Source organism: Oncorhynchus masou, unplaced genomic scaffold (assembly GCF_036934945.1).
Source record: "Oncorhynchus masou masou isolate Uvic2021 unplaced genomic scaffold, UVic_Omas_1.1 unplaced_scaffold_2672, whole genome shotgun sequence".
NCBI classification, from domain to species: Eukaryota; Metazoa; Chordata; class Actinopteri; order Salmoniformes; family Salmonidae; genus Oncorhynchus; species Oncorhynchus masou.
The window spans coordinates 10,001-37,500 of record NW_027009107.1 but is presented as its reverse complement, the minus strand read 5'-3'; the positions used below and the strand labels follow the sequence as shown (position 1 = coordinate 37,500).

Below are 27,500 nucleotides of genomic sequence, written 5' to 3'. Positions count from 1 at the left end.
TAATGTTAGTTTTAAGGTTAAGCTTAGGGGTTAGGTTTAAGGTTAAGCTTAGGGTTTAGGGGTTAGGTTTAAGGTTAGGTTTAAGGTTAGGGTTAGGTTTAAGGTTAGGTTTAAGGTTAGGCTTAGGGGTTAGGTTTAAGGTTAGGCTTAGGGGTTAGGTTTAAGGTTAGGCTTAGGGGTTGGGGAAAATAGAATTTGGAATGGGAATTGTTGGGTCCCCAAAATGTCCTCACAAATATAGTAAGACATATCTGTGTGTTAGTGTGACTCCTCCCCCTCTGTGTGTCACCAGGTGGAGTGGTCCCCAGGTAAAGCCCTCCTATGAGGTGAGGTTAAGGTGACCCCTGACCCCGCTCACACAGCGCCCCTCCACCAGGCAGCAGGACTAAGGGATGTCACGGGGCTTCCTGCTGCTCACGCTGCTCACAGTCTTCTCCAGCATCCAAGTGAGGCCGGAAACACACACACACACACACACACACACACACACACACACACACACACACACACACACACACACACACACACACACACACACACACACACACACACACACACACACACACACACACACACAGACAGAGACAAACAGACAGACAGACAGACAGACAGACAGACAGACAGACAGACAGACAGACAGACAGCCAGACAGACAGACACTCCACCCTGGATGCTTTTGAAGAGGAATTCATTGAAGCTAATTGACAGGTTGGATCCTTCCAAGGATTCCACTCATTGTCCTGTCAACAGAATGCAGCCTAGCAGTGAGTCCCTCTGTAGGGAAACATTCAGACATGGGAAGCCAGCCACCCCAGGCCTGTAAAGTGACTGGTGTTTCGTGTTGGGGAGTGACACAAGTGTTTTTACATGGTAGAATGACCCTCTGAGAACGGGCCCTGTGTGGCAGACAGTGAGGTAGTCTCAACACTTTCTGTCTGTCTGCCTGTCTCTCTGCCTGTATGTCTCTCTGCCTGTCTGTCTCTCTGCCTATCTGTCTCTCTGCCTGTATGTCTCTCTGCCTGTATGTCTCTCTGCCTGTCTGTCTCTTTGCCTGTATGTCTCTCTGCCTGTCTGTCTCTCTGCCTATCTGTCTCTCTGCCTGTATGTCTCTCTGCCTGTATGTCTCTCTGCCTGTATGTCTCTCTGCCTATCTGTCTCTCCATCTCTCTGCCTATCTGTATGTCTCTCTGCCTATCTGTATGTCTCTCTGTCTGTCTCTCTGCCTGTCTGTCTCTCTGACTATCTGTCTCCCTGCCTGTATGTCTCTCTGTCTGTATGTTACTCTGCCTATCTGTCTCTCTGCCTGTATGTCTCTCTGCCTATCTGTCTCTCTGACTAGCTGTCTCTCTGCCTGTATGTCTCTCTGCCTACCTGTCTCTCTGCCTGTATGTCTCTCTGCCTATCTGTCTCTCTGCCTGTATGTCTCTCTGCCTGTATGTCTCTCTGCCTATCTGTCTCTCTGCCTATCTGTCTCTCTGCCTGTATGTCTCTCTGCCTATCTGTCTCTCTGCCTGTATGTCTCTCTGCCTGTATGTCTCTCTGCCTATCTGTCTCTCTGCCTGTCTGTCTCTCTGCCTATCTGTCTCTCTGCCTGTATGTTTCTCTGCCTATCTATCTCTCTGCCTGTATGTCTCTCTGCCTATCTGTCTCTCTGCCTGTATGTCTCTCTGCCTATCTGTCTCTCTGCCTATCTGTCTCTCTGCCTGTATGTCTCTCTGCCTATCTGTATCTCTGTCTATATGTCTCTCTGTCTGTCTCTCTGCCTATCTGTCTCTCTGCCTGTCTGTCTCTCTGCCTGTATGTCTCTCTGCCTGTATGTCTCTCCATCTCTCTGCCCGTCTGTCTCTCTGCCTATCTGTCTCTCTGCCTATCTGTCTCTCTGCCTGTATGTCTCTCTGCCTATCTGTCTCTCTGCCTCCCTGCCTGTATGTCTCTCTGCCTATCTGTCTCTCTGCCTGTATGTCTCTCTGCCTGTCTGTCTCTCTACCTGTCTGTCTCTCCATCTCTCTGCCTGTCTGTCTCTCTGCCTGTCTGTCTCTCTGCCTGTCTGTCTCCCTGCCTGTATGTCTCTCTGCATGTCTGTCTCTCCATCTCTCTGCCTGTCTGTCTCTCTGTCTATCTGTCTCTCTGCCTATCTGTCTCTCTGCCTCTATGTCTCTCTGCCTATCTGTCTCTCTGCCTCCCTGCCTGTATGTCTCTCTGCCTATCTGTCTCTCTGCCTGTATGTCTCTCTGCCTGTCTGTCTCTCTACCTGTCTGTCTCTCCATCTCTCTGCCTATCTGTCTCTCTGCCTGTATGTCTCTCTGCCTATCTGTCTCCCTGCCTGTATGTCTCTCTCCCTGTCTGTCTCTCTGCCTGTATGTCTCTCTGCCTATCTGTCTCTCTGCCTGTCTGTCTCTCTGCCTATCTGTCTCTCTGCCTGTATGTTTCTCTGCCTATCTATCTCTCTGCCTGTATGTCTCGCTGCCTGTCTGTCTCTCTGTCTGTATGTCTCTCTGCCTATCTGTCTCTCTGCCTGTCTGTCTCTCTCCCTGTCTGTCTCTCTGCCTGTATGTCTCTCTGCCTATCTGTCTCTCTGCCTGTCTGTCTCTCTGCCTATCTGTCTCCTACCTGTATGTCTCTCTGCCTATCTGTCTCTCTGCCTGTATGTCTATCTGCCTATCTGTCTCTCTGCCTATCTATCTCTCTGCCTGTCTGTCTCTCTGCCTGTATGTCTCTCTGCCTGTATGTCTCTCCATCTCTCTGCCTGTCTGTCTCTCTGCCTATCTGTCTCTCTGCCTATCTGTCTCTCTGCCTGTATGTCTCTCTGCCTATCTGTTTCTCTGCCTCCCTGCCTGTATGTCTCTCTGCCTGTATGTCTCTCTGCCTGTCTGTATCTCTACCTGTCTGTCTCTCCATCTCTCTGCCTATCTGTCTCTCTGCCTGTATGTCTTTCTGCCTATCTGTCTCCCTGCCTGTATGTCTCTCTCCCTGTCTGTCTCTCTGCCTGTATGTCTCTCTGCCTATCTGTCTCTCTGCCTGTCTGTCTCTCTGCCTATCTGTCTCTCTGCCTGTATGTTTCTCTGCCTATCTATCTCTCTGCCTGTATGTCTCGGTGCCTGTCTGTCTCTCTGTCTGTATGTCTCCCTGCCTATCTGTCTCCTACCTGTATGTCTCTCTGCCTGTATGTCTCTCTGCCTATCTGTCTCTCCATCTCTCTGCCTATCTGTATGTCTCTCTGCCTATCTGTATGTCTCTCTGTCTGTCTCTCTGCCTGTCTGTCTCTCTGACTATCTGTCTCCCTGCCTGTATGTCTCTCTGTCTGTATGTTACTCTGCCTATCTGTCTCTCTGCCTGTATGTCTCTCTGCCTATCTGTCTCTCTGACTAGCTGTCTCTCTGCCTGTATGTCTCTCTGCCTACCTGTCTCTCTGCCTGTATGTCTCTCTGCCTATCTGTCTCTCTGCCTGTATGTCTCTCTGCCTGTATGTCTCTCTGCCTATCTGTCTCTCTGCCTATCTGTCTCTCTGCCTGTATGTCTCTCTGCCTATCTGTCTCTCTGCCTGTATGTCTCTCTGCCTGTATGTCTCTCTGCCTATCTGTCTCTCTGCCTGTCTGTCTCTCTGCCTATCTGTCTCTCTGCCTGTATGTTTCTCTGCCTATCTATCTCTCTGCCTGTATGTCTCTCTGCCTATCTGTCTCTCTGCCTGTATGTCTCTCTGCCTATCTGTCTCTCTGCCTATCTGTCTCTCTGCCTGTATGTCTCTCTGCCTATCTGTATCTCTGTCTATATGTCTCTCTGTCTGTCTCTCTGCCTATCTGTCTCTCTGCCTGTCTGTCTCTCTGCCTGTATGTCTCTCTGCCTGTATGTCTCTCCATCTCTCTGCCCGTCTGTCTCTCTGCCTATCTGTCTCTCTGCCTATCTGTCTCTCTGCCTGTATGTCTCTCTGCCTATCTGTCTCTCTGCCTCCCTGCCTGTATGTCTCTCTGCCTATCTGTCTCTCTGCCTGTATGTCTCTCTGCCTGTCTGTCTCTCTACCTGTCTGTCTCTCCATCTCTCTGCCTGTCTGTCTCTCTGCCTGTCTGTCTCTCTGCCTGTCTGTCTCCCTGCCTGTATGTCTCTCTGCATGTCTGTCTCTCCATCTCTCTGCCTGTCTGTCTCTCTGCCTATCTGTCTCTCTGCCTATCTGTCTCTCTGCCTCTATGTCTCTCTGCCTATCTGTCTCTCTGCCTCCCTGCCTGTATGTCTCTCTGCCTATCTGTCTCTCTGCCTGTATGTCTCTCTGCCTGTCTGTCTCTCTACCTGTCTGTCTCTCCATCTCTCTGCCTATCTGTCTCTCTGCCTGTATGTCTCTCTGCCTATCTGTCTCCCTGCCTGTATGTCTCTCTCCCTGTCTGTCTCTCTGCCTGTATGTCTCTCTGCCTATCTGTCTCTCTGCCTGTCTGTCTCTCTGCCTATCTGTCTCTCTGCCTGTATGTTTCTCTGCCTATCTATCTCTCTGCCTGTATGTCTCGCTGCCTGTCTGTCTCTCTGTCTGTATGTCTCCCTGCCTATCTGTCTCCTACCTGTATGTCTCTCTGCCTATCTGTCTCTCTGCCTGTATGTCTATCTGCCTATCTGTCTCTCTGCCTATCTATCTCTCTGCCTGTCTGTCTCTCTGCCTGTATGTCTCTCTGCCTGTATGTCTCTCCATCTCTCTGCCTGTCTGTCTCTCTGCCTATCTGTCTCTCTGCCTATCTGTCTCTCTGCCTGTATGTCTCTCTGCCTATCTGTTTCTCTGCCTCCCTGCCTGTATGTCTCTCTGCCTGTCTGTATCTCTACCTGTCTGTCTCTCCATCTCTCTGCCTATCTGTCTCTCTGCCTGTATGTCTTTCTGCCTATCTGTCTCCCTGCCTGTATGTCTCTCTCCCTGTCTGTCTCTCTGCCTGTATGTCTCTCTGCCTATCTGTCTCTCTGCCTGTCTGTCTCTCTGCCTATCTGTCTCTCTGCCTGTATGTTTCTCTGCCTATCTATCTCTCTGCCTGTATGTCTCGGTGCCTGTCTGTCTCTCTGTCTGTATGTCTCCCTGCCTATCTGTCTCCTACCTGTATGTCTCTCTGCCTATCTGTCTCTCTGCCTGTATGTCTATCTGCCTATCTGTCTCTCTGCCTATCTATCTCTCTGCCTGTCTGTCTCTCTGCCTGTATGTCTCTCTGCCTGTATGTCTCTCCATCTCTCTGCCTGTCTGTCTCTCTGCCTATCTGTCTCTCTGCCTATCTGTCTCTCTGCCTGTATGTCTCTCTGCCTATCTGTTTCTCTGCCTCCCTGCCTGTATGTCTCTCTGCCTATCTGTCTCTCTGCCTGTATGTCTCTCTGCCTGTCTGTATCTCTACCTGTCTGTCTCTCCATCTCTCTGCCTATCTGTCTCTCTGCCTGTCTGTCTCTCTGCCTGTCTGTCTCCCTGCCTGTATGTCTCTCTGCCTGTCTGCCTCTCCATCTCTCTGCCTATCTGTCTCTCTGCCTGTATGTCTCTCTGCCTATCTGTCTCCCTGCCTGTATGTCTCTCTCCCTGTCTGTCTCTCTGCCTGTATGTCTCTCTGCCTATCTGTCTCTCTGCCTGTATGTCTCTCTGCCTGTATGTCTCTCTGCCTATCTGTCTCTGCCTATCTGTCTCCCTGCCTGTCTGTCTCCTACCTGTATGTCTCTCTGCCTATCTGTCTCTCTGCCTGTATGTCTATCTGCCTATCTGTCTCTCTGCCTATCTGTCTCTCTGCCTGTCTGTCTCTCTGCCTGTATGTCTCTCTGCCTGTATGTCTCTCCATCTCTCTGCCTGTCTGTCTCTCTGCCTATCTGTCTCTCTGCCTATCTGTCTCTCTGCCTGTATGTCTCTCTGCCTATCTGTTTCTCTGCCTCCCTGCCTGTATGTCTCTCTGCCTATCTGTCTCTCTGCCTGTATGTCTCTCTGCCTGTCTGTCTCTCTACCTGTCTGTCTCTCCATCTCTCTGCCTATTTGTCTCTCTGCCTGTCTGTCTCTCTGCCTGTCTGTCTCCCTGCCTGTATGTCTCTCTGCCTGTCTGCCTCTCCATCTCTCTGCCTGTCTGTCTCTCTGCCTATCTGTCTCTCTGCCTATCTGTCTCTCTGCCTGTATGTCTCTCTGCCTATCTGTCTCTCTGCCTCCCTGCCTGTATGTCTCTCTGCCTATCTGTCTCTCTGCCTGTATGTCTCTCTGCCTGTCTGTCTCTCTACCTGTCTGTCTCTCCATCTCTCTGCCTATCTGTCTCTCTGCCTGTATGTCTCTCTGCCTATCTGTCTCCCTGCCTGTATGTCTCTCTCCCTGTCTGTCTCTCTGCCTGTATGTCTCTCTGCCTATCTGTCTCTCTGCCTGTATGTCTCTCTGCCTGTATGTCTCTCTGCCTATCTGTCTCTGCCTATCTGTCTCCCTGCCTGTATGTCTCTCTGCCTGTATGTCTCTCTGCCTATCTGTCTCTCTGCCTGTCTGTCTCTCTGTCTGTCTGTCTCTCTGCCTGTATATCTCTCTGCCTATCTGTCTCTCTGCCTATCTGTCTCTCTGCCTATCTGTCTCTCTGCCTATCTGTCTCCCTGCCTGTATGTCTCTCTGTCTCCCTGCCTGTCTGTCTATCTGCCTATCTGTCTCTCTGCCTATCTGTCTCTCTGCCTGTATGTCTCTCTGTCTCTCCGCCTGTCTGTCTCTCCATCTCTCTGCCTGTGTCTCTCTGCCTGTCTGTCTCTCCATCTCTCTGCATGTCTGTACCTCTGCCTCTCTGCCTGTCTGTCTCTATGCCTGTCTGTCTCTCTGCCTGTATGTCTCTCCATCTCTCTGCCTATCTGTCTCTCTGCCTATCTGTCTCTCTGCCTGTATGTCTCTCTGCCTATCTGTTTCTCTGCCTCCCTGCCTGTATGTCTCTCTGCCTATCTGTCTCTCTGCCTGTATGTCTCTCTGCCTGTCTGTATCTCTACCTGTCTGTCTCTCCATCTCTCTGCCTATCTGTCTCTCTGCCTGTCTGTCTCTCTGCCTGTCTGTCTCCCTGCCTGTATGTCTCTCTGCCTGTCTGCCTCTCCATCTCTCTGCCTATCTGTCTCTCTGCCTGTATGTCTCTCTGCCTATCTGTCTCCCTGCCTGTATGTCTCTCTCCCTGTCTGTCTCTCTGCCTGTATGTCTCTCTGCCTATCTGTCTCTCTGCCTGTATGTCTCTCTGCCTGTATGTCTCTCTGTCTGTATGTCTATCTGCCTATCTGTCTCTGCCTGTATGTCTCTCTGCCTGTATGTCTCTCTGTCTGTATGTCTCCCTGCCTGTCTGTCTCCTACCTGTATGTCTCTCTGCCTATCTGTCTCTCTGCCTGTATGTCTATCTGCCTATCTGTCTCTCTGCCTATCTGTCTCTCTGCCTGTCTGTCTCTCTGCCTGTATGTCTCTCTGCCTGTATGTCTCTCCATCTCTCTGCCTGTCTGTCTCTCTGCCTATCTGTCTCTCTGCCTATCTGTCTCTCTGCCTGTATGTCTCTCTGCCTATCTGTTTCTCTGCCTCCCTGCCTGTATGTCTCTCTGCCTATCTGTCTCTCTGCCTGTATGTCTCTCTGCCTGTCTGTCTCTCTACCTGTCTGTCTCTCCATCTCTCTGCCTATTTGTCTCTCTGCCTGTCTGTCTCTCTGCCTGTATGTCTCCCTGCCTGTATGTCTCTCTGCCTGTCTGCCTCTCCATCTCTCTGCCTGTCTGTCTCTCTGCCTATCTGTCTCTCTGCCTATCTGTCTCTCTGCCTGTATGTCTCTCTGCCTATCTGTCTCTCTGCCTCCCTGCCTGTATGTCTCTCTGCCTATCTGTCTCTCTGCCTGTATGTCTCTCTGCCTGTCTGTCTCTCTACCTGTCTGTCTCTCCATCTCTCTGCCTATCTGTCTCTCTGCCTGTATGTCTCTCTGCCTATCTGTCTCCCTGCCTGTATGTCTCTCTCCCTGTCTGTCTCTCTGCCTGTATGTCTCTCTGCCTATCTGTCTCTCTGCCTGTATGTCTCTCTGCCTGTATGTCTCTCTGCCTATCTGTCTCTGCCTATCTGTCTCCCTGCCTGTATGTCTCTCTGCCTGTATGTCTCTCTGCCTATCTGTCTCTCTGCCTGTCTGTCTCTCTGTCTGTCTGTCTCTCTGCCTGTATATCTCTCTGCCTATCTGTCTCTCTGCCTATCTGTCTCTCTGCCTATCTGTCTCTCTGCCTATCTGTCTCCCTGCCTGTATGTCTCTCTGTCTCCCTGCCTGTCTGTCTATCTGCCTATCTGTCTCTCTGCCTATCTGTCTCTCTGCCTGTATGTCTCTCTGTCTCTCCGCCTGTCTGTCTCTCTATCTCTCTGCCTGTGTCTCTCTGCCTGTCTGTCTCTCCATCTCTCTGCATGTCTGTACCTCTGCCTCTCTGCCTGTCTGTCTCTATGCCTGTCTGTCTCTCTGCCTGTCTGTCTCTCCATCTCTCTGCCTGTCTGTCTCTCTGCTTGTCTGTCTCTCCATCTCTCTGCCTGTCTGTCTCTGTCTCTCTGCCTGTCTGTCTCACTGTCTCTGTGCCTATCTGTTTACTGAATGTCTGTCTGACTGTCCCCCAGGTGTCCCTGGTTATCTGTTTACTGTCTGTCTGTCTGTCCCCCAGGTGTCCCTGGCTATCTGTTTACTGTCTGTCTGTCCCCAATGTGGCCCTGGCTATCTGTTTACTGTCTGTCTGTCCCCCAGGTGTCCCTGGCTATCTGTTTACTGTCTGTCTGTCCCCCAGGTGTACCTGGCTATCTGTTTACTTTCTGTCCCCCAAGTGTCCCTGGCTATCTGTTTACTGTCTGTCTGTCCCCCAGGTGTCCGTGGCTATCTGTTTACTGTCTGTCTGTCCCCCAGGTGTCCCTGGCTATCTGTTTACTGTCTGTCTGTCCCCCAGGTGTCCCTGGTTATCTGTTTACTGTCTGTCCCCCAGGTGTCTCTCTGCCTATCTGTCTCTCTGCCTGTATGTCTATCTGCCTATCTGTCTCTCTGCCTATCTGTCTCTCTGCCTGTCTGTCTCTCTGCCTGTATGTCTCTCTGCCTGTATGTCTCTCCATCTCTCTGCCTGTCTGTCTCTCTGCCTATCTGTCTCTCTGCCTATCTGTCTCTCTGCCTGTATGTCTCTCTGCCTATCTGTTTCTCTGCCTCCCTGCCTGTATGTCTCTCTGCCTATCTGTCTCTCTGCCTGTATGTCTCTCTGCCTGTCTGTCTCTCTACCTGTCTGTCTCTCCATCTCTCTGCCTATTTGTCTCTCTGCCTGTCTGTCTCTCTGCCTGTCTGTCTCCCTGCCTGTATGTCTCTCTGCCTGTCTGCCTCTCCATCTCTCTGCCTGTCTGTCTCTCTGCCTATCTGTCTCTCTGCCTATCTGTCTCTCTGCCTGTATGTCTCTCTGCCTATCTGTCTCTCTGCCTCCCTGCCTGTATGTCTCTCTGCCTATCTGTCTCTCTGCCTGTATGTCTCTCTGCCTGTCTGTCTCTCTACCTGTCTGTCTCTCCATCTCTCTGCCTATCTGTCTCTCTGCCTGTATGTCTCTCTGCCTATCTGTCTCCCTGCCTGTCTGTCTCTCTCCCTGTCTGTCTCTCTGCCTGTATGTCTCTCTGCCTATCTGTCTCTCTGCCTGTATGTCTCTCTGCCTGTATGTCTCTCTGCCTATCTGTCTCTGCCTATCTGTCTCCCTGCCTGTATGTCTCTCTGCCTGTATGTCTCTCTGTCTGTCTGTCTCTCTGCCTGTATATCTCTCTGCCTATCTGTCTCTCTGCCTGTATGTCTCTCTGCCTATCTGTCTCCCTGCCTGTATGTCTCTCTGTCTCCCTGCCTGTCTGTCTATCTGCCTATCTGTCTCTCTGCCTATCTGTCTCTCTGCCTGTATGTCTCTCTGTCTCTCCGCCTGTCTGTCTCTCCATCTCTCTGCCTGTGTCTCTCTGCCTGTCTGTCTCTCCATCTCTCTGCATGTCTGTACCTCTGCCTCTCTGCCTGTCTGTCTCTATGCCTGTCTGTCTCTCTGCCTGTCTGTCTCTCCATCTCTCTGCCTGTCTGTCTCTCTGCTTGTCTGTCTCTCCATCTCTCTGCCTGTCTGTCTCTGTCTCTCTGCCTGTCTGTCTCACTGTCTCTGTGCCTATCTGTTTACTGAATGTCTGTCTGACTGTCCCCCAGGTGTCCCTGGTTATCTGTTTACTGTCTGTCTGTCTGTCCCCCAGGTGTCCCTGGCTATCTGTTTACTGTCTGTCTGTCCCCAATGTGGCCCTGGCTATCTGTTTACTGTCTGTCTGTCCCCCAGGTGTCCCTGGCTATCTGTTTACTGTCTGTCTGTCCCCCAGGTGTACCTGGCTATCTGTTTACTGTCTGTCCCCCAAGTGTCCCTGGCTATCTGTTTACTGTCTGTCTGTCCCCCAGGTGTCCCTGGCTATCTGTTTACTGTCTGTCTGTCCCCCAGGTGTCCCTGGCTATCTGTTTACTGTCTGTCTGTCCCCCAGGTGTCCCTGGTTATCTGTTTACTGTCTGTCCCCCAGGTGTCCCTGGCTATCTGTTTACTGTATGTTTGTCCCCTATGTGTCCCTGGTTATCTGTATACTGTCTGTCTGTCCCCCAGGTGTCCCTGGTTATCTGTTTGCTGACTGTCTGTCCCCCAGGTGTCTCTTGCTGTCTGTTTACTGTCTGTCTGTCCCCCAGGTGTCCCTGGCTATCTGTTTACTGTCTGTCTGTCCCCCAGGTGTCCCTGGTTATCTATTTACTGTCTATCTGTCCCCCAGGTGTCCCTGGCTATCTGTTTACTGTCTGTCTGTCCCCCAGGTGTCCCTGGTTATCTGTTTACTGACTGTCTGTCTGTCCCCCAGGTGTCCCGTGCTATCTGTTTACTGTCTGTCTGTCTGTCCCCCAGGTGTCCTCAGCTAAGCCATTAAAGGCGTTGATGCAGAGATGGGTGATGTACACGGAGGAGTGTAGCCGCAATCACAGCAGAGAACCGCCACTCACTGGTGAGAAACACGCGCACACGCCGGCACGCACACTCACACCATAAACACTGTGTAGCACCGTGCATTATGGGAAAGGTGAAGGTCCTCCGTTCTGCTCTCCCGGTGAGGGTCGGCTGTGGCAGTAGATACAGCCTAGTGGTTAGAGCGTTGGACTAGTAACTGCAAGGTTGCAAGTTCAAACCCCCGAGCTGACAAGGTACAACTCTGTCGTTCTGCCCCTGAACAGGCAGTTAACCCACTGTTCTTAGGCTGTCATTGAAAATAAGAATTTGTTCTTAACTGACTTGCCTGGTTAAATGAAGGTAAAATAAAAATAAACATGTCTATCCTTCATTCCAGGAAGATACTCCCTCCCCGTCACAGATCTGATTGGACAGGATGTGTTCCGATCAACAGTAATTGGTTCCCTCAGATAAAGAGATGTTCTGTAACTGTTTCCTGTAGGTGTTGTGTGTAACAGGACCTTTGACATGTATGCCTGCTGGCCTGATGGACTCGCCAACACTACTGTCAGTGTGTCCTGTCCCTGGTACCTGCCCTGGCACCACAAAGGTGAAGGTTGATGCTGATTGGTTGGTTGATTTGATGAATTGATTGGTGAATAGCTTTGTATATCACGTTCAATACTCACGTCAAATATCTGAAACTTCTGTCAGGTTAGTGTGACAGGTAGTGTGAAAGGGTAACAAGTCTGCTTGGGTCAGTGAATGACAGTCTACCTGTAATGTGTGTCTGTTCCAGTCCAGCATGGTTCGGTGTACAGGGAGTGTGACGCGGACGGCCAGTGGGTTCCCCAGAAGAACACGAGCGAGTGTGATGCTAATGATCCCGCTCAGGTGAAAATGATGTGTCTCTTGTGAGTGAGGCTCGGGAAATGCTGTGGATAAAATATCGTCATAGAGACATGATGGGAAGGGTGTATAGAAGTGATTCGTGTTTTTCATCCGTGTGAGTGTACTGAGGTGTGTAGGCTAAATGTACAGACTATTTAGAAGGTATTCAGACATTTTTCCACATTTTCCGACATTACAGCCTTATTCTAAAATGGATTCAATAGTTCCCCCCCCCCCCCATCAATCTACACACAGTACCCCATAACTGTCAGTAAGAGTGTCCACGAGTCTTTGAATGAAGAGATTGAGATAAAAAAAACTGTCCAGGTTGAGTTCCAGTCGCTAGCTGCTGCAAACTGAAAAGACGATGTTACAAGGTATGACGCTACAAGCTTGGCACACCTGTATTTGGGGAGTTTCTCCAATTCTTCTCTGCAGATCCTCTCAAGCTCTGTCAGGTTGGATGGAGAGCGTCGCTACACAGCTATTTTCAGGTTTCTCCAGAGATGTTCAATCAGGTTCAAATCAGGGCTCTGGCTGACCCTAACCCACTATCATAGCCCAGGTTCACCACACAGTCAACAGTCAAACAGAAACTTGTACACTTACAGCTACACCCATTAAACAAAACACTCAGACACTTACAGCTACACCCATTAAACAAAACACTCAGACATTCAGAGACTTGTCCCGAAGCCACTCCTGCGTTGTCTTGGCTGTGTTCTTAGGGTTGTTGTCCTGTTGGAAGCTGAACCTTCGCCCAGTCTGAGGTCCTGAGCGCTCTGGAGCAGAGACTTATCCCGAAGCCACTCCTGCGTTGTCTTGGCTGTGTTCTTAGGGTTGTTGTCCTGTTGGAAGGTGAACCTTCGACCAGTCTGAGGGCCTGAGAGCTCTGGAGCAGGTTTTCATCAAGGATCTCTCTGTACTTTGTTCCGTTCATCTTTCCTTCGATCCTGATGAGTGTCCGACTTTTTGCCACTGAAAAACATCCCCACAGGCGGATGCTGCCACCACCATGCTTCACCATAGGGATGGTGCCAGGTGTCCTCCAGACATGATGCTGCCACCACCATGCTTCACCATAGGGATGGTGCCAGGTGTCCTCCAGACATGATGCTGTCACCACCATGCTTCACCATAGGGATGGTGCCAGGTGTCCTAGAGACATGATGCTGCCACCACCATGCTTCACCATAGCGATGATACCAGGTTTTCTCTAGATGTGACACTTGGCATTCAGGCCAAATAGTTCAATCTTGGTTTCATCAGACCAGAGAATCTTGTTTCTCACGGTCTGAGAGTTCTTTAGGTGCCTTTTGACAAACTCCAAGTGGGCTTCATGTGCATTTTACTGAGGAGTGGCTTCCATCTGGCCACTCTACCATAAAGGCCTGATTGGTGGAGTGCTGCAGAGATGGTTGTCCTTCTGGAAGGTTCTCCCATCTCCACAGAGGAACTCTGGAGCTCTATCAGAGTACCATTGGGTTCTTGGTCACCTCCTGTCCAAGGCTGGGCAGCCAGCTCTAGGAAGAGTCTTGGTGGTTCCAAACTTCTTCCATTTAAGAATGATGGAGGCCACTGTGCACTTGGGGACCTTCAATGCTGCAGACATTTTCTTGGTACCCTTCCCCAGATTTGTGCCTCGACACAATCCTGTCTCGGCGCTTCATGGACATCTCCTTTTACCTCATGGCTTGGTTTTTGCTCTGACATGCACTGTCAACTGTGGGACCTTATATAGACAGGTGTGTGCCTTTCCAAACCATGTCCAATTAATTGAATTTACCAAAGGTGGACTCCAATCAATGGAAACAGGATGCACATCAATTTGGAGTGTCATAGCAAAGGGTCTGAATACTTATGTAAATGTCATATTTCTGTTGTATGTCTTTAATACATTTGCAAGAAATTCTAAAAACCTGCTTTTGCTTTGTCATTGGTATTGTGATGTCATTATGGGGTATTGTGATGTCATTATGGGGTATTGTGTGTAGATTGATGAGGAAAACATTTTATTTAATACATTTTAAAATAAAGCTGTAATGTAACAAAATGTGGAAAAAGTCAAGTTCTGAATACTTTCCCAATGCAATGTGTGTTATTGTTTCTGTGTGTATGTGTGTGTGTGTGTGTGTGTGTGTGTGTGTGTGTGTGTGTGTGTGTGTGTGTGTGTGTGTGTGTGTGTGTGTGTGTGTGTGTGTGTGTGTGTGTGTAGCCTCACTATGGTCAGATCCTCAAGAAGTTCCGGACCATGTACACCGTGGGCTACTCTCTGTCTCTGGGGGCTCTGGTGTTAGCGCTCGGAATCCTGATCACTTTCAGGTAACACACACACACACACACAGAGAGACACACACACAGAGAGACACACATACACACACAGACAGAGACACACACCCAGAGAGACACACATACACACACACACACACACTGAGACACACACACACACCCAGAGAGACACATACACACACACACCCAGAGAGAGAGACACACAAACACAAACGCACACTCATACACACACAGAGACAGACACACCTAGAGAGAGAGATACACACACAAACACTGAGACAGCCTGTAGGATTTGTGTTAATGCTTGGCACCATGATCAGATAACCTTCACCTCATGACCGTAAAGAGGAAAGACAGACAGACACCGTGACCTCTCAGCCATCCACCATGACCTCTCAGCCACTCAGCCACCCACCGTGACCTCTCGGCCACCCACCATGACCTCTCAGCCACCCACCATGACCTCTCAGCAACCCAGCCACCCACCATGTCCTCTCAGCCACCCACCATGACCTCTCAGCCACCCACCATGACCTCTCAGCCACCCACCATGTCCTCTCAGCAACCCAGCCACCCACCATGACCTCTCAGCAACCCAGCCACCCACCATGTCCTCTCAGCCACCCACCATGACCTCTCAGCCACCCACCATGACCTCTCAGCCACCCACCATGACCTCTCAGCCACTCAGCCACCCACCATGACCTCTCAGCCACCCACCATGACCTCTCAGCCACTCAGCCACCCACCATGACCTCTCAGCCACCCACCATGACCTCTCAGCCACCCAGACACCCACCATGTCCTCTCAGCCACCCACCATGACCTCTCAGCCACTCAGCCACCCACCATGACCTCTCAGCCACCCACCATGACCTCTCAGCCACCCACCATGACCTCTCACCTCTCAGCCACCCACCATGACCTCTCAGCCACCCACCGTGACCTCTCAGCCACCCACCATGTCCTCTCAGCCACCCACCATGACCTCTCAGCCACCAACCATGACCTCTAAGCCACTCAGCCACCCACCATGTCCTCTCAGCCACCCACCATGACCTCTCAGCCACTCAGCCACCCACCATGACCTCTCAGCCACCCACCATGACCTCTCAGCCACCCACCATGACCTCTCACCTCTCAGCCACCCACCATGACCTCTCAGCCACCCACCGTGACCTCTCAGCCACCCACCATGTCCTCTCAGCCACCCACCATGACCTCTCAGCCACCCACCATGTCCTCTCAGCCACCCACCATGACCTCTCAGCCACCCACCATGACCTCTCAGCCACCCACCATGTCCTCTCAGCCACTCAGCCACCCACCATGACCTCTCAGCCACCCAGCCACCCACCATGACCTCTCAGCCACCCAGCCACCCACCATGTCCTCTCAGCCACCCACCATGACCTCTCAGCCACCCACCATGACCTCTCAGCCACCCAGCCACCCACCATGTCCTCTCAGCCACCCACCATGACCTCTCAGCCACCCACCATGACCTCTCAGCCACCTACCATGTCCTCTCAGCCACCCACCATGACCTCTCAGCCACCCACCATGACCTCTCAGCCACCCACCATGACCTCTCAGCCACCCACCATGTCCTCTCAGCCACCCACCATGACCTCTCAGCCACCCACCATGTCCTCTCAGCCACCCACCATGACCTCTCAGCCACTCAGCCACCCACCATGACCTCTCAGCCACCCACCATGACCTCTCAGCCACCCACCATGTTCTCTCAGCCACCCACCATGTCCTCTCAGCCACCCACCTTGACCTCTCAGCCACCCACCATGTCCTCTCAGCCACCCACCATGTCCTCTCAGCCACCCACCATGACCTCTCAGCCACCCACCATGACCTCTCAGCCACTCACCATGACCTCTCAGCCACCCAGCCACCCACCATGACCTCTCAGCCACCCAGCCACCCACCATGTCCTCTCAGCCACCCACCATGACCTCTCAGCCACCCACCATGACCTCTCAGCCACCCAGCCACCCACCATGTCCTCTCAGCCACCCACCATGACCTCTCAGCCACCCACCATGACCTCTCAGCCACCTACCATGTCCTCTCAGCCACCCACCATGACCTCTCAGCCACCCACCATGACCTCTCAGCCACCCACCATGACCTCTCAGCCACCCACCATGTCCTCTCAGCCACCCACCATGACCTCTCAGCCACCCACCATGTCCTCTCAGCCACCCACCATGACCTCTCAGCCACTCAGCCACCCACCATGACCTCTCAGCCACCCACCATGACCTCTCAGCCACCCACCATGTCCTCTCAGCCACCCACCATGACCTCTCAGCCACCCACCATGTCCTCTCAGCCACCCACCATGACCTCTCAGCCACTCAGCCACCCACCATGACCTCTCAGCCACCCACCATGACCTCTCAGCCACCCACCATGTTCTCTCAGCCACCCACCATGTCCTCTCAGCCACCCACCTTGACCTCTCAGCCACCCACCATGTCCTCTCAGCCACCCACCATGTCCTCTCAGCCACCCACCATGACCTCTCAGCCACCCACCATGTCCTCTCAGCCACCCACCATGACCTCTCAGCCACCCACCATGACCTCTCAGCCACCCACCATGACCTCTCAGCCACTCAGCCACCCACCATGACCTCTCAGCCACCCACCATGACCTCTCAGCCACTCAGCCACCCACCATGACCTCTCAGCCACCCACCATGACCTCTCAGCCACCCAGACACCCACCATGTCCTCTCAGCCACCCACCATGACCTCTCAGCCACTCAGCCACCCACCATGACCTCTCAGCCACCCACCATGACCTCTCAGCCACCCACCATGACCTCTCACCTCTCAGCCACCCACCATGACCTCTCAGCCACCCACCGTGACCTCTCAGCCACCCACCATGTCCTCTCAGCCACCCACCATGACCTCTCAGCCACCCACCATGACCTCTCAGCCACCAACCATGACCTCTAAGCCACTCAGCCACCCACCATGTCCTCTCAGCCACCCACCATGACCTCTCAGCCACTCAGCCACCCACCATGACCTCTCAGCCACCCACCATGACCTCTCAGCCACCCACCATGACCTCTCACCTCTCAGCCACCCACCATGACCTCTCAGCCACCCACCGTGACCTCTCAGCCACCCACCATGTCCTCTCAGCCACCCACCATGACCTCTCAGCCACCCACCATGTCCTCTCAGCCACCCACCATGACCTCTCAGCCACCCACCATGACCTCTCAGCCACCCACCATGTCCTCTCAGCCACTCAGCCACCCACCATGACCTCTCAGCCACCCAGCCACCCACCATGACCTCTCAGCCACCCAGCCACCCACCATGTCCTCTCAGCCACCCACCATGACCTCTCAGCCACCCACCATGACCTCTCAGCCACCCAGCCACCCACCATGTCCTCTCAGCCACCCACCATGACCTCTCAGCCACCCACCATGACCTCTCAGCCACCTACCATGTCCTCTCAGCCACCCACCATGACCTCTCAGCCACCCACCATGACCTCTCAGCCACCCACCATGACCTCTCAGCCACCCACCATGTCCTCTCAGCCACCCACCATGACCTCTCAGCCACCCACCATGTCCTCTCAGCCACCCACCATGACCTCTCAGCCACTCAGCCACCCACCATGACCTCTCAGCCACCCACCATGACCTCTCAGCCACCCACCATGTTCTCTCAGCCACCCACCATGTCCTCTCAGCCACCCACCTTGACCTCTCAGCCACCCACCATGTCCTCTCAGCCACCCACCATGTCCTCTCAGCCACCCACCATGTCCTCTCAGCCACCCACCATGACCTCTCAGCCACCCACCATGACCTCTCAGCCACTCACCATGACCTCTCAGCCACTCAGCCACCCACCATGACCTCTCAGCCACCCACCATGTCCTCTCAGCAACCCAGCCACCCACCATGACCTCTCAGCAACCCAGCCACCCACCATGTCCTCTCAGCCACCCACCATGACCTCTCAGCCACCCACCATGACCTCTCAGCCACCCACCATGACCTCTCAGCCACTCAGCCACCCACCATGACCTCTCAGCCACCCACCATGACCTCTCAGCCACTCAGCCACCCACCATGACCTCTCAGCCACCCACCATGACCTCTCAGCCACCCAGACACCCACCATGTCCTCTCAGCCACCCACCATGACCTCTCAGCCACTCAGCCACCCACCATGACGTCTCAGCCACCCACCATGACCTCTCAGCCACCCACCATGACCTCTCACCTCTCAGCCACCCACCATGACCTCTCAGCCACCCACCGTGACCTCTCAGCCACCCACCATGTCCTCTCAGCCACCCACCATGACCTCTCAGCCACCCACCATGACCTCTCAGCCACCAACCATGACCTCTAAGCCACCCAGCCACCCACCATGTCCTCTCAGCCACCCACCATGACCTCTCAGCCACCCACCATGACCTCTCAGCCACCCAGCCACCCACCATGTCCTCTCAGCCACCCACCATGACCTCTCAGCCACCCACCATGACCTCTCAGCCACCTACCATGTCCTCTAAGCCACCCACCATGACCTCTCAGCCACCCACCATGACCTCTCAGCCACCCACCATGACCTCTCAGCCACCCACCATGTCCTCTCAGCCACCCACCATGACCTCTCAGCCACCCACCATGTCCTCTCAGCCACCCACCATGACCTCTCAGCCACTCAGCCACCCACCATGACCTCTCAGCCACCCACCATGACCTCTCAGCCACCCACCATGTTCTCTCAGCCACCCACCATGTCCTCTCAGCCACCCACCTTGACCTCACAGCCACCCACCATGTCCTCTCAGCCACCCACCATGTCCTCTCAGCCACCCACCATGACCTCTCAGACACCCACCATGACCTCTCAGCCACCCACCATGTCCTCTCAGCCACCCACCATGTCCTCTCAGCCACCCACCATGACCTCTCAGCCACCCACCATGTCCTCTCAGCCACCCACCATGACCTCTCAGCCACCCACCATGTCCTCTCAGCCACCCACCATGACCTCTCAGCCACCCACCATGACCTCTCAGCCACCCACCATGTCCTCTCAGCCACTCAGCCACCCACCATGACCTCTCAGCCACCCAGCCACCCACCATGACCTCTCAGCCACCCAGCCACCCACCATGTCCTCTCAGCCACCCACCATGACCTCTCAGCCACCCACCATGACCTCTCAGCCACCCAGCCACCCACCATGTCCTCTCAGCCACCCACCATGACCTCTCAGCCACCCACCATGACCTCTCAGCCACCCACCATGTCCTCTCAGCCACCCACCATGACCTCTCACCTCTCAGCCACCCACCATGACCTCTCAGCCACCCACCATGTCCTCTCAGCCACCCACCATGTCCTCTCACCTCTCAGCCACCCACCATGACCTCTCAGCCACCCACCATGACCTCTCAGCCACCCACCATGTCCTCTCAGCCACTCAGCCACCCACCATGACCTCTCAGCCACCCAGCCACCCACCATGACCTCTCAGCCACCCAGCCACCCACCATGTCCTCTCAGCCACCCACCATGACCTCTCAGCCACCCACCATGACCTCTCAGCCACCCAGCCACCCACCATGACCTCTCAGCCACCCAGCCACCCACCATGTCCTCTCAGCCACCCACCATGACCTCTCAGCCACCCACCATGACCTCTCAGCCACCCAGCCACCCACCATGTCCTCTCAGCCACCCACCATGACCTCTCAGCCACCCACCATGACCTCTCAGCCACCTACCATGTCCTCTAAGCCACCCACCATGACCTCTCAGCCACCCACCATGACCTCTCAGCCACCCACCATGACCTCTCAGCCACCCACCATGTCCTCTCAGCCACCCACCATGACCTCTCAGCCACCCACCATGTCCTCTCAGCCACCCACCATGACCTCTCAGCCACTCAGCCACCCACCATGACCTCTCAGCCACCCACCATGACCTCTCAGCCACCCACCATGTTCTCTCAGCCACCCACCATGTCCTCTCAGCCACCCACCTTGACCTCTCAGCCACCCACCATGTCCTCTCAGCCACCCACCATGTCCTCTCAGCCACCCACCATGACCTCTCAGACACCCACCATGACCTCTCAGCCACCCACCATGTCCTCTCAGCCACCCACCATGACCTCTCAGCCACCCACCATGTCCTCTCAGCCACCCACCATGACCTCTCAGCCACCCACCATGTCCTCTCAGCCACCCACCATGACCTCTCACCTCTCAGCCACCCACCATGACCTCTCAGCCACCCACCATGTCCTCTCAGCCACCCACCATGTCCTCTCACCTCTCAGCCACCCACCATGACCTCTCAGCCACCCACCATGACCTCTCAGCCACCCACCATGTCCTCTCAGCCACCTACCATGACCTCTCACCTCTCAGCCACCCATCGTGACCTCTCAGCCACCCACCATGTCCTCTCAGCCACCCACCATGACCTCTCACCTCTCAGCCACCCACCATGACCTCTCAGCCACCCACCATGACCTCTCACCTCTCAGCCACCCACCATGTCCTCTCAGCCACCCACCATGACCTCTCACCTCTCAGCCACCCACCATGACCTCTCACCTCTCAGCCACCCACCATGTCTTCGCAGCCACCCAACATGACCTCTCACCTCTTAGCCACCCACCATGACCTCTCACCTCTCAGCCACCCACCATGACCTCTCACCTCTCAGCCACCCACCATGTCTTCTCAGCCACCCAACATGACCTCTCACCTCTTAGCCACCCACCATGACCTCTCACCTCTCAGCCACCCACCGTGACCTCTCAGCCACCCACCATGACCTCTCAGCCACCCACCATGACCTCTCAGCCACCCACCATGACCTCTCAGCCACCCACCATGACTTCTCAGTTTAATTTGAATGGACATGTCAGTGAAGCAAGGTAGCACCACTGACCTTACTGTTTGGCCACCTATTGACAGTAACCATAGAGATATACATATTCTAATTCCATTCCTTCAACCTTTAATCTTTGTTATATTACCTCTGCTGTAGTTGACACTCCCCCTAACAGGAAGCACACTGCCCCCCCCCCCTCCCCTTACAGGAAGCTCCACTGTATGAGGAACAACATCCACATGAACCTGTTTGCATCCTTCATCCTGCGTGCTCTGTCCATCCTGATAAAGGACGCCATGCTGGAGGCTCCCAGCGTCAACATCGGACAGGACCAGGATGTTACAGACTATGAGGTGGAGTGGCTCGTCAACAACGAGGTGTGTTGTTGTTTGTCTGAAAGGGTCGTGGTTAAAAGTAGTGCCGTTCAACAACGAGGTGGTAGTGTTGAGTTGACCAGGGTGAGGTAAAGTGGCCAGTCAACAACGAGGTGGGAGTGTTGTGTTGAGTTGACCAGGGTGAGGTAAAGTGGCCAGTCAACAACGAGGTGGGAGTGTTGTGTTGAGTTGACCAGGGTGAGGTAAAGTGGCCAGTCAACAACGAGGTGGGAGCGTTGTGTTGAGTTGACCAGGGTGAGGTAAAGTGGCCAGTCAACAACAAGGTGGGAGTGTTGTGTTGAGTTGACCAGGGTGAGGTAAAGTGGCCAGTCAACAACAAGGTGGGAGCGTTGAGTTGAGTTGACCAGGGTGAGGTAAAGTGGCTAGTCAACAACAAGGTGGGAGTGTTGAGTTGACCAGGGTGAGGTAAAGTGGCTAGTCAACAACAAGGTGGGAGCGTTGAGTTGAGTTGACCAGGGTGAGGTAAAGTGGCTAGTCAACAACAAGGTGGGTGTGTTGGGTTGACCAGGGTGAGGTAAAGAGTCCAGTCAACAACGAAGTGGGTATGTTGGGTTGTGTTGACCAGGGTGAGGTAAAGTGGCCAGTCAACAACGAGGTGGGTGTGTTGAGTTGAGTTGACCAGGGTGAGGTAAAGAGTCAGGTTAACAACAAGGTGGGTGTGTTGGGTTGACCAGGGTGAGGTAAAGTGGCCAGTCAACAACAAGGTGGGTGTGTTGAGTTGAGTTGACCAGGGTGAGGTAAAGAGTCCAGTCAACAACAAGGTGGGTGTTTTGAGTTGACCGGGATTATAAGGGTTTGATCTCTGAAGCATTGTTTATCCATACTGGAGGATTATAACGGTTTGATCTCTGAAGCATTGTTTATCCATACTGGGGGATTATACGGGCTTTGTTAAATCTTGAAACGTTTTTTTTTGTGTGTGTGTTGTGTCCTGTAGACAGCGGTGGGGTGTCGTATCGCCGTGGTGATGATGCAGTACAGTATCATGGCTAACAGCTATTGGCTGCTGGTGGAAGGCATCTACCTCCACAACCTGCTGGTCATCACCGTGTTCACTGAGAGAAACTACTTCAACATCTACCTGTGTATCGGCTGGGGTGAGGAGGGGGAGGAGAATGGGGGGGGGGGTGAGGAGAGGGAGGGGGAGGAGAGGGAGGGGGTGGGGAGGGTGGAGGTTGTGTATTTGTCGCAGCATAGCCCATTATATACCAGAAGACAGAGCATTTGGAACCAGACACCTGAGTAGATCTATTATAGATATAGTCACCCTCAGGGTTAGGTAGTAGAGATATTATAGAGATAGTCAGTCTCAGGGTTAGGTAGTAGAGATATTATAGAGATAGTCAGTCTCATGGTTAGGTAGTAGAGATATTATAGAGATAGTCACCCTCAGGGTTAGGTAGTAGAGATATTATAGATATAGTCACCCTCAGGGTTAGGTAGTAGAGATATTATAGATATAGTCACCCTCAGGGTTAGGTAGTAGAGATATTATAGAGATAGTCAGTCTCATGGTTAGGTAGTAGAGATATTATAGATATAGTCACCCTCAGGGTTAGGTAGTAGAGATATTATAGAGATAGTCAGTCTCAGGGTTAGGTAGTAGAGATATTATAGAGATAGTCAGTCTCAGGGTTAGGTAGTAGAGATATTATAGAGATAGTCAGTCTCAGGGTTAGGTAGTAGAGATATTATAGATATAGTCACCCTCAGGGTTGGGTAGTAGAGATATTATAGAGATAATCAGTCTCAGGGTTAGGTAGTAGAGATATTATAGAGATAGTCAGTCTCAGGGTTAGGTAGTAGAGATATTATAGAGATAGTCAGTCTCAGGGTTAGGTAGTAGAGATATTATAGAGATAGTCAGTCTCAGGGTTAGGTAGTAGAGATATTATAGATATAGTCACCCTCAGGGTTAGGTAGTAGAGATATTATAGAGATAGTCAGTCTCAGGGTTAGGTAGTAGAGATATTATAGAGATAGTCAGTCTCAGGGTTAGGTAGTAGAGATATTATAGATATAGTCACCCTCAGGGTTAGGTAGTAGAGATATTATAGAGATAGTCAGTCTCAGGGTTAGGTAGTAGAGATATTATAGAGATAATCAGTCTCAGGGTTAGGTAGTAGAGATATTAGAGATATAGTCACCCTCAGGGTTATTTAGTTAGTAGAGATATTATAGAGATAGTCAGTCTCAGGGTTAGGTAGTAGAGATATTATAGAGATAGTCACCCTCAGGGTTAGGTAGTAGAGATATTATAGAGATAGTCACCCTCAGGGTTAGATAGTAGAGATATTATAGAGATAGTCAGTCTCAGGGTTAGGTAGTAGAGATATTATAGAGATAGTCAGTCTCAGGGTTAGGTAGTAGAGATATTATAGAGATAGTCAGTCTCAGGGTTAGGTAGTAGAGATATTATAGACATAGTCAGTCTCAGGGTTAGGTAGTAGAGATATTATAGAGATAGTCACCCTTAGGGTTAGGTAGTAGAGATATTATAGAGATAGTCAGTCTCAGGGTTAGATAGTCTATGAGTTCTTGGTGTGTTTAATGTGATTCTCTCTGCAGGTGCCCCTCTGATCTTCCTGGTGCCCTGGGTGATGGTGAAATACCTGTATGAAAATGAGGAGTAAGTGCCTGCATGAGTGTGTGAGTGCCTGCATGAGTGTGTGAGTGCCTGCTGGCGTGAGTGAGTGCCTGCATTAGTGAGTGAGTGCCTGCATGAGTGTGTGAGTGCCTGCATGAGTGTGTGAGTGCCTGCATGCGTGAGTGAGTGCCTGCATTAGTGAGTGAGTGCCTGCATTAGTGAGTGAGTGCCTGCGTGAGTGAGTGAGTGCCTGCGTGAGTGAGTGAGTGCCTGCATGAGTGAGTGAGTGCCTGCATGAGTGAGTGAGTGCCTGCATGAGTGAGTGAGTGCCTGCATGAGTGAGTGCCTGCATGAGTGAGTGAGTGCCTGCATTAGTGAGTGAGTGCCTGCATGAGTGAATGAGTGCCTGCATGTGTGAGTGAGTGCCTGCATGTGTGAGTGAGTGCCTGCATTAGTGAGTGAGTGCCCTCCCGGTGTACGAGTGCCTTCACACATGTGACACTCTCTCTCTCCCTCACCTATGTTTCCCTGACCCAATGTGTCCCCTGACCCAATGTGTCCCTGACCCAATGTGTCCCTGACCCAATGTGTCCCCTGACCCAATGTGTCCCCTGACCCAATGTGTCCCTGACCCAATGTGTATGACAGGAGAAAGGAGAGAAATTGTGATACAAATAAACAAAATAACTTCTCGTTCAAACCAGTCCTGACTAGTACTACTGGTTGAAACCAGGTCTGAGTAGTACTACTGGTTCAAACAAGTTCTGAGTAGCACTACTGGTTCAAACTAGTTCTGACTAGTACTACTGGTTCAAACCAGTCCTGACTAGTACTACTGGTTCAAACCAGTTCTGACTAGTACTACTGGTTCAAACCAGTTCTGACTAGTACTACTGGTTCAAACCAGTTCTGACTAGTACTACTGGTTCAAACCAGTCCTGACTAGTACTACTGGTTCAAACCAGTTCTGACTAGTACTACTGGTTCAAACCAGTTCTGACTAGTACTACTGGTTCAAACAAGTCCTGACTAGTACTACAGGTGATAGAACCTCTAGTTCAAACCAGTTCTCAGTAGTACTACTGGTTCAAACAAGTCCTGACTAGTACTACAGGTGATAGAACCTCTAGTTCAAACCAGTTCTCAGTAGTACTACTGGTTCAAACAAGTCCTAACTAGTACTACAGGTGATATAACCTCTAGTTCAAACCAGTTCTCAGTAGTACGACTGGTTCAAACCAGTTCTCAGTATTACTACTGGTTCAAACAAGTCCTGACTAGTACTACAGGTGATAGAACCTCTAGTAAAAACCAGTTCTGACTAGTACTACAGGTGATATAACCTCTAGTTCAAACCAGTCCTGACTAGTACTACTGGTTCAAACCAGTCCTGACTAGTACTACTGGTTCAAACCAGTCCTGAGTAGTACTACTGGTTCAAACCAGTCCTGAGTAGTACTACTGGTTCAAACCAGTCCTGAGTAGCACTACTGGTTCAAACCAGTTCTGAGTAGTACTACTGGTTCAAACCAGTCCTGACTAGTACTGCTGGTTGAAACCAGTTCTGACTAGTACTACTGGTGATAGAACCTCTAGTAAAAACCAGTTCTGAGTAATACTACTGGTTCAAACCAGTTCTGAGTAGCACTACTGGTTCAAACCAGTTCTGAGTAGTACTACTGGTTGAAACCAGTTCTGAGTAGCACTACTGGTTCAAACCAGTTCTGAGTAGTACTACTGGTTCAAACCAGTTCTGACTAGTCCTACTGTTGATAGAACCTCTAGTTCAAACCAGTTCTGACTAGTACTACTGGTTCAAACCAGTTCTAACTAGTCCTACTGGTGATAGAACCTCTCGTTCAAACCAGTTCTGACTAGTACTACTGGTTCAAACACGTTCTGACTAGTACTACTGGTTCAAACCAGTCCTGACTAGTACTACTGGTTCAAACCAGTTCTGACTAGTACTACTGGTTCAAACCAGTTCTGACTAGTACTACTGGTTCAAACCAGTCCTGACTAGTACTACTGGTTGAAACCAGTTCTGACTAGCACTACTGGTTCAAACCAGTTCTGAGTAGTACTACTGGTTCAAACCAGTTCTGACTAGTCCTACTGGTGATAGAACCTCTAGTTCAAACCAGTTCTGACTAGTACTACTGGTTGAAACCAGTTCTGAGTAGCACTACTGGTTCAAACCAGTTCTGAGTAGTACTACTGGTTCAAAGCAGTCCTGACTAGTACTACTGGTTCAAACCAGTTCTGACTAGTACTACTGGTTCAAACCAGTTCTGACTAGTACTACTGGTTCAAACCAGTCCTGACTAGTACTACTGGTGATATAACCTCTAGTTCAAACCAGTTCTCAGTAGTACTACTGGTTCAAACAAGTCCTGACTAGTACTACAGGTGATAGAACCTCTAGTTCAAACCAGCTCTCAGTAGTACTACTGGTTCAAACAAGTCCTGACTAGTACTACAGGTGATATAACCTCTAGTTCAAACCAGTTCTGACTAGTACTACTGGTTCAAACCAGTCCTGACTAGTACTACTGGTTCAAACCAGTCCTGACTAGTACTACTGGTTCAAACCAGTTCTGAGTTGCACTACTGGTTCAAACCAGTTCTGAGTAGTACTACTGGTTCAAACCAGTCCTGACTAGTACTGCTGGTTGAAACCAGTTCTGACTAGTACTACTGGTGATAGAACCTCTAGTAAAAACCAGTTCTGAGTAGGACTACTGGTTGAAACCAGTTCTGAGTAGCACTACTGGTTCAAACCAGTTCTGAGTAGTACTACTGGTTGAAACCGGTTCTGAGTAGCACTACTGGTTCAAACCAGTTCTGAGTAGTACTACTGGTTCAAACCAGTTCTGAGTAGTACTACTGGTTCAAACCAGTTCTGACTAGTCCCACTGGTGATAGAACCTCTAGTTCAAACCAGTTCTGACTAGTACTACTGGTTCAAACCAGTTCTAACTAGTCCTACTGGTGATAAAACCTCTCGTTCAAACCAGTTCTGACTAGTACTACTGGTTCAAACAAGTTCTGAGTAGTACTACTGGTTCAAACCAGTTCTGAGTAGTACTACTGGTTCAAACCACTTCTGACTAGTAGTACAGGTGATATAACCTCTAGTTCAAACCAGTTCTCAGTAGTACTACTGGTTCAAACCAGTTCTAACTAGTCCTACTAGGCGGCAGGGTAGCCTAGTGGTTAGAGAGTTGGACTAGTAACCGGAAGGTTGCAAGTTTCAACCCCCGAGCTGACAAGGTACAAATCTGTCGTTCTGCCCCTGAACAGGCAGTTAACCCACTGTTCCTAGGCCGTCATTGAAAATAAGAATTTGTTCTTAACTGATTTGCCTAGTTAAATAAAGGTAAAATAAAATAAATATAACCTCTAGTTCAAACCAGTTCTGACTAGCACTACTGGTTCAAACTAGTTCTCAGTAGTACTACTGGTTCAAACCAGTTCTAACTAGTCTTACTGGTGATAGAACCTCTAGTTCAAACCAGTT

General features: G+C 51.5%; 1 protein-coding gene across 1 annotated transcript in view; it reads left to right on the top strand.

The window, feature by feature from the left end:
* The first annotated feature begins 17 nt into the window (after positions 1-17).
* Positions 18-27,500, top strand: part of LOC135533805 (glucagon receptor-like) — a 28,877-nt gene continuing 1,394 nt past the window's right edge. Inside the window, exons 1-8 of the mRNA XM_064961030.1 lie at positions 18-446; positions 10,858-10,954; positions 11,399-11,506; positions 11,696-11,790; positions 14,003-14,109; positions 21,207-21,375; positions 22,331-22,490; positions 23,962-24,022. Of these exons, the coding sequence (XP_064817102.1) occupies positions 393-446; positions 10,858-10,954; positions 11,399-11,506; positions 11,696-11,790; positions 14,003-14,109; positions 21,207-21,375; positions 22,331-22,490; positions 23,962-24,022 (851 nt within the window). The 5' untranslated portion in view covers positions 18-392. The remainder of the gene's footprint in view (positions 447-10,857; positions 10,955-11,398; positions 11,507-11,695; positions 11,791-14,002; positions 14,110-21,206; positions 21,376-22,330; positions 22,491-23,961; positions 24,023-27,500) is intronic.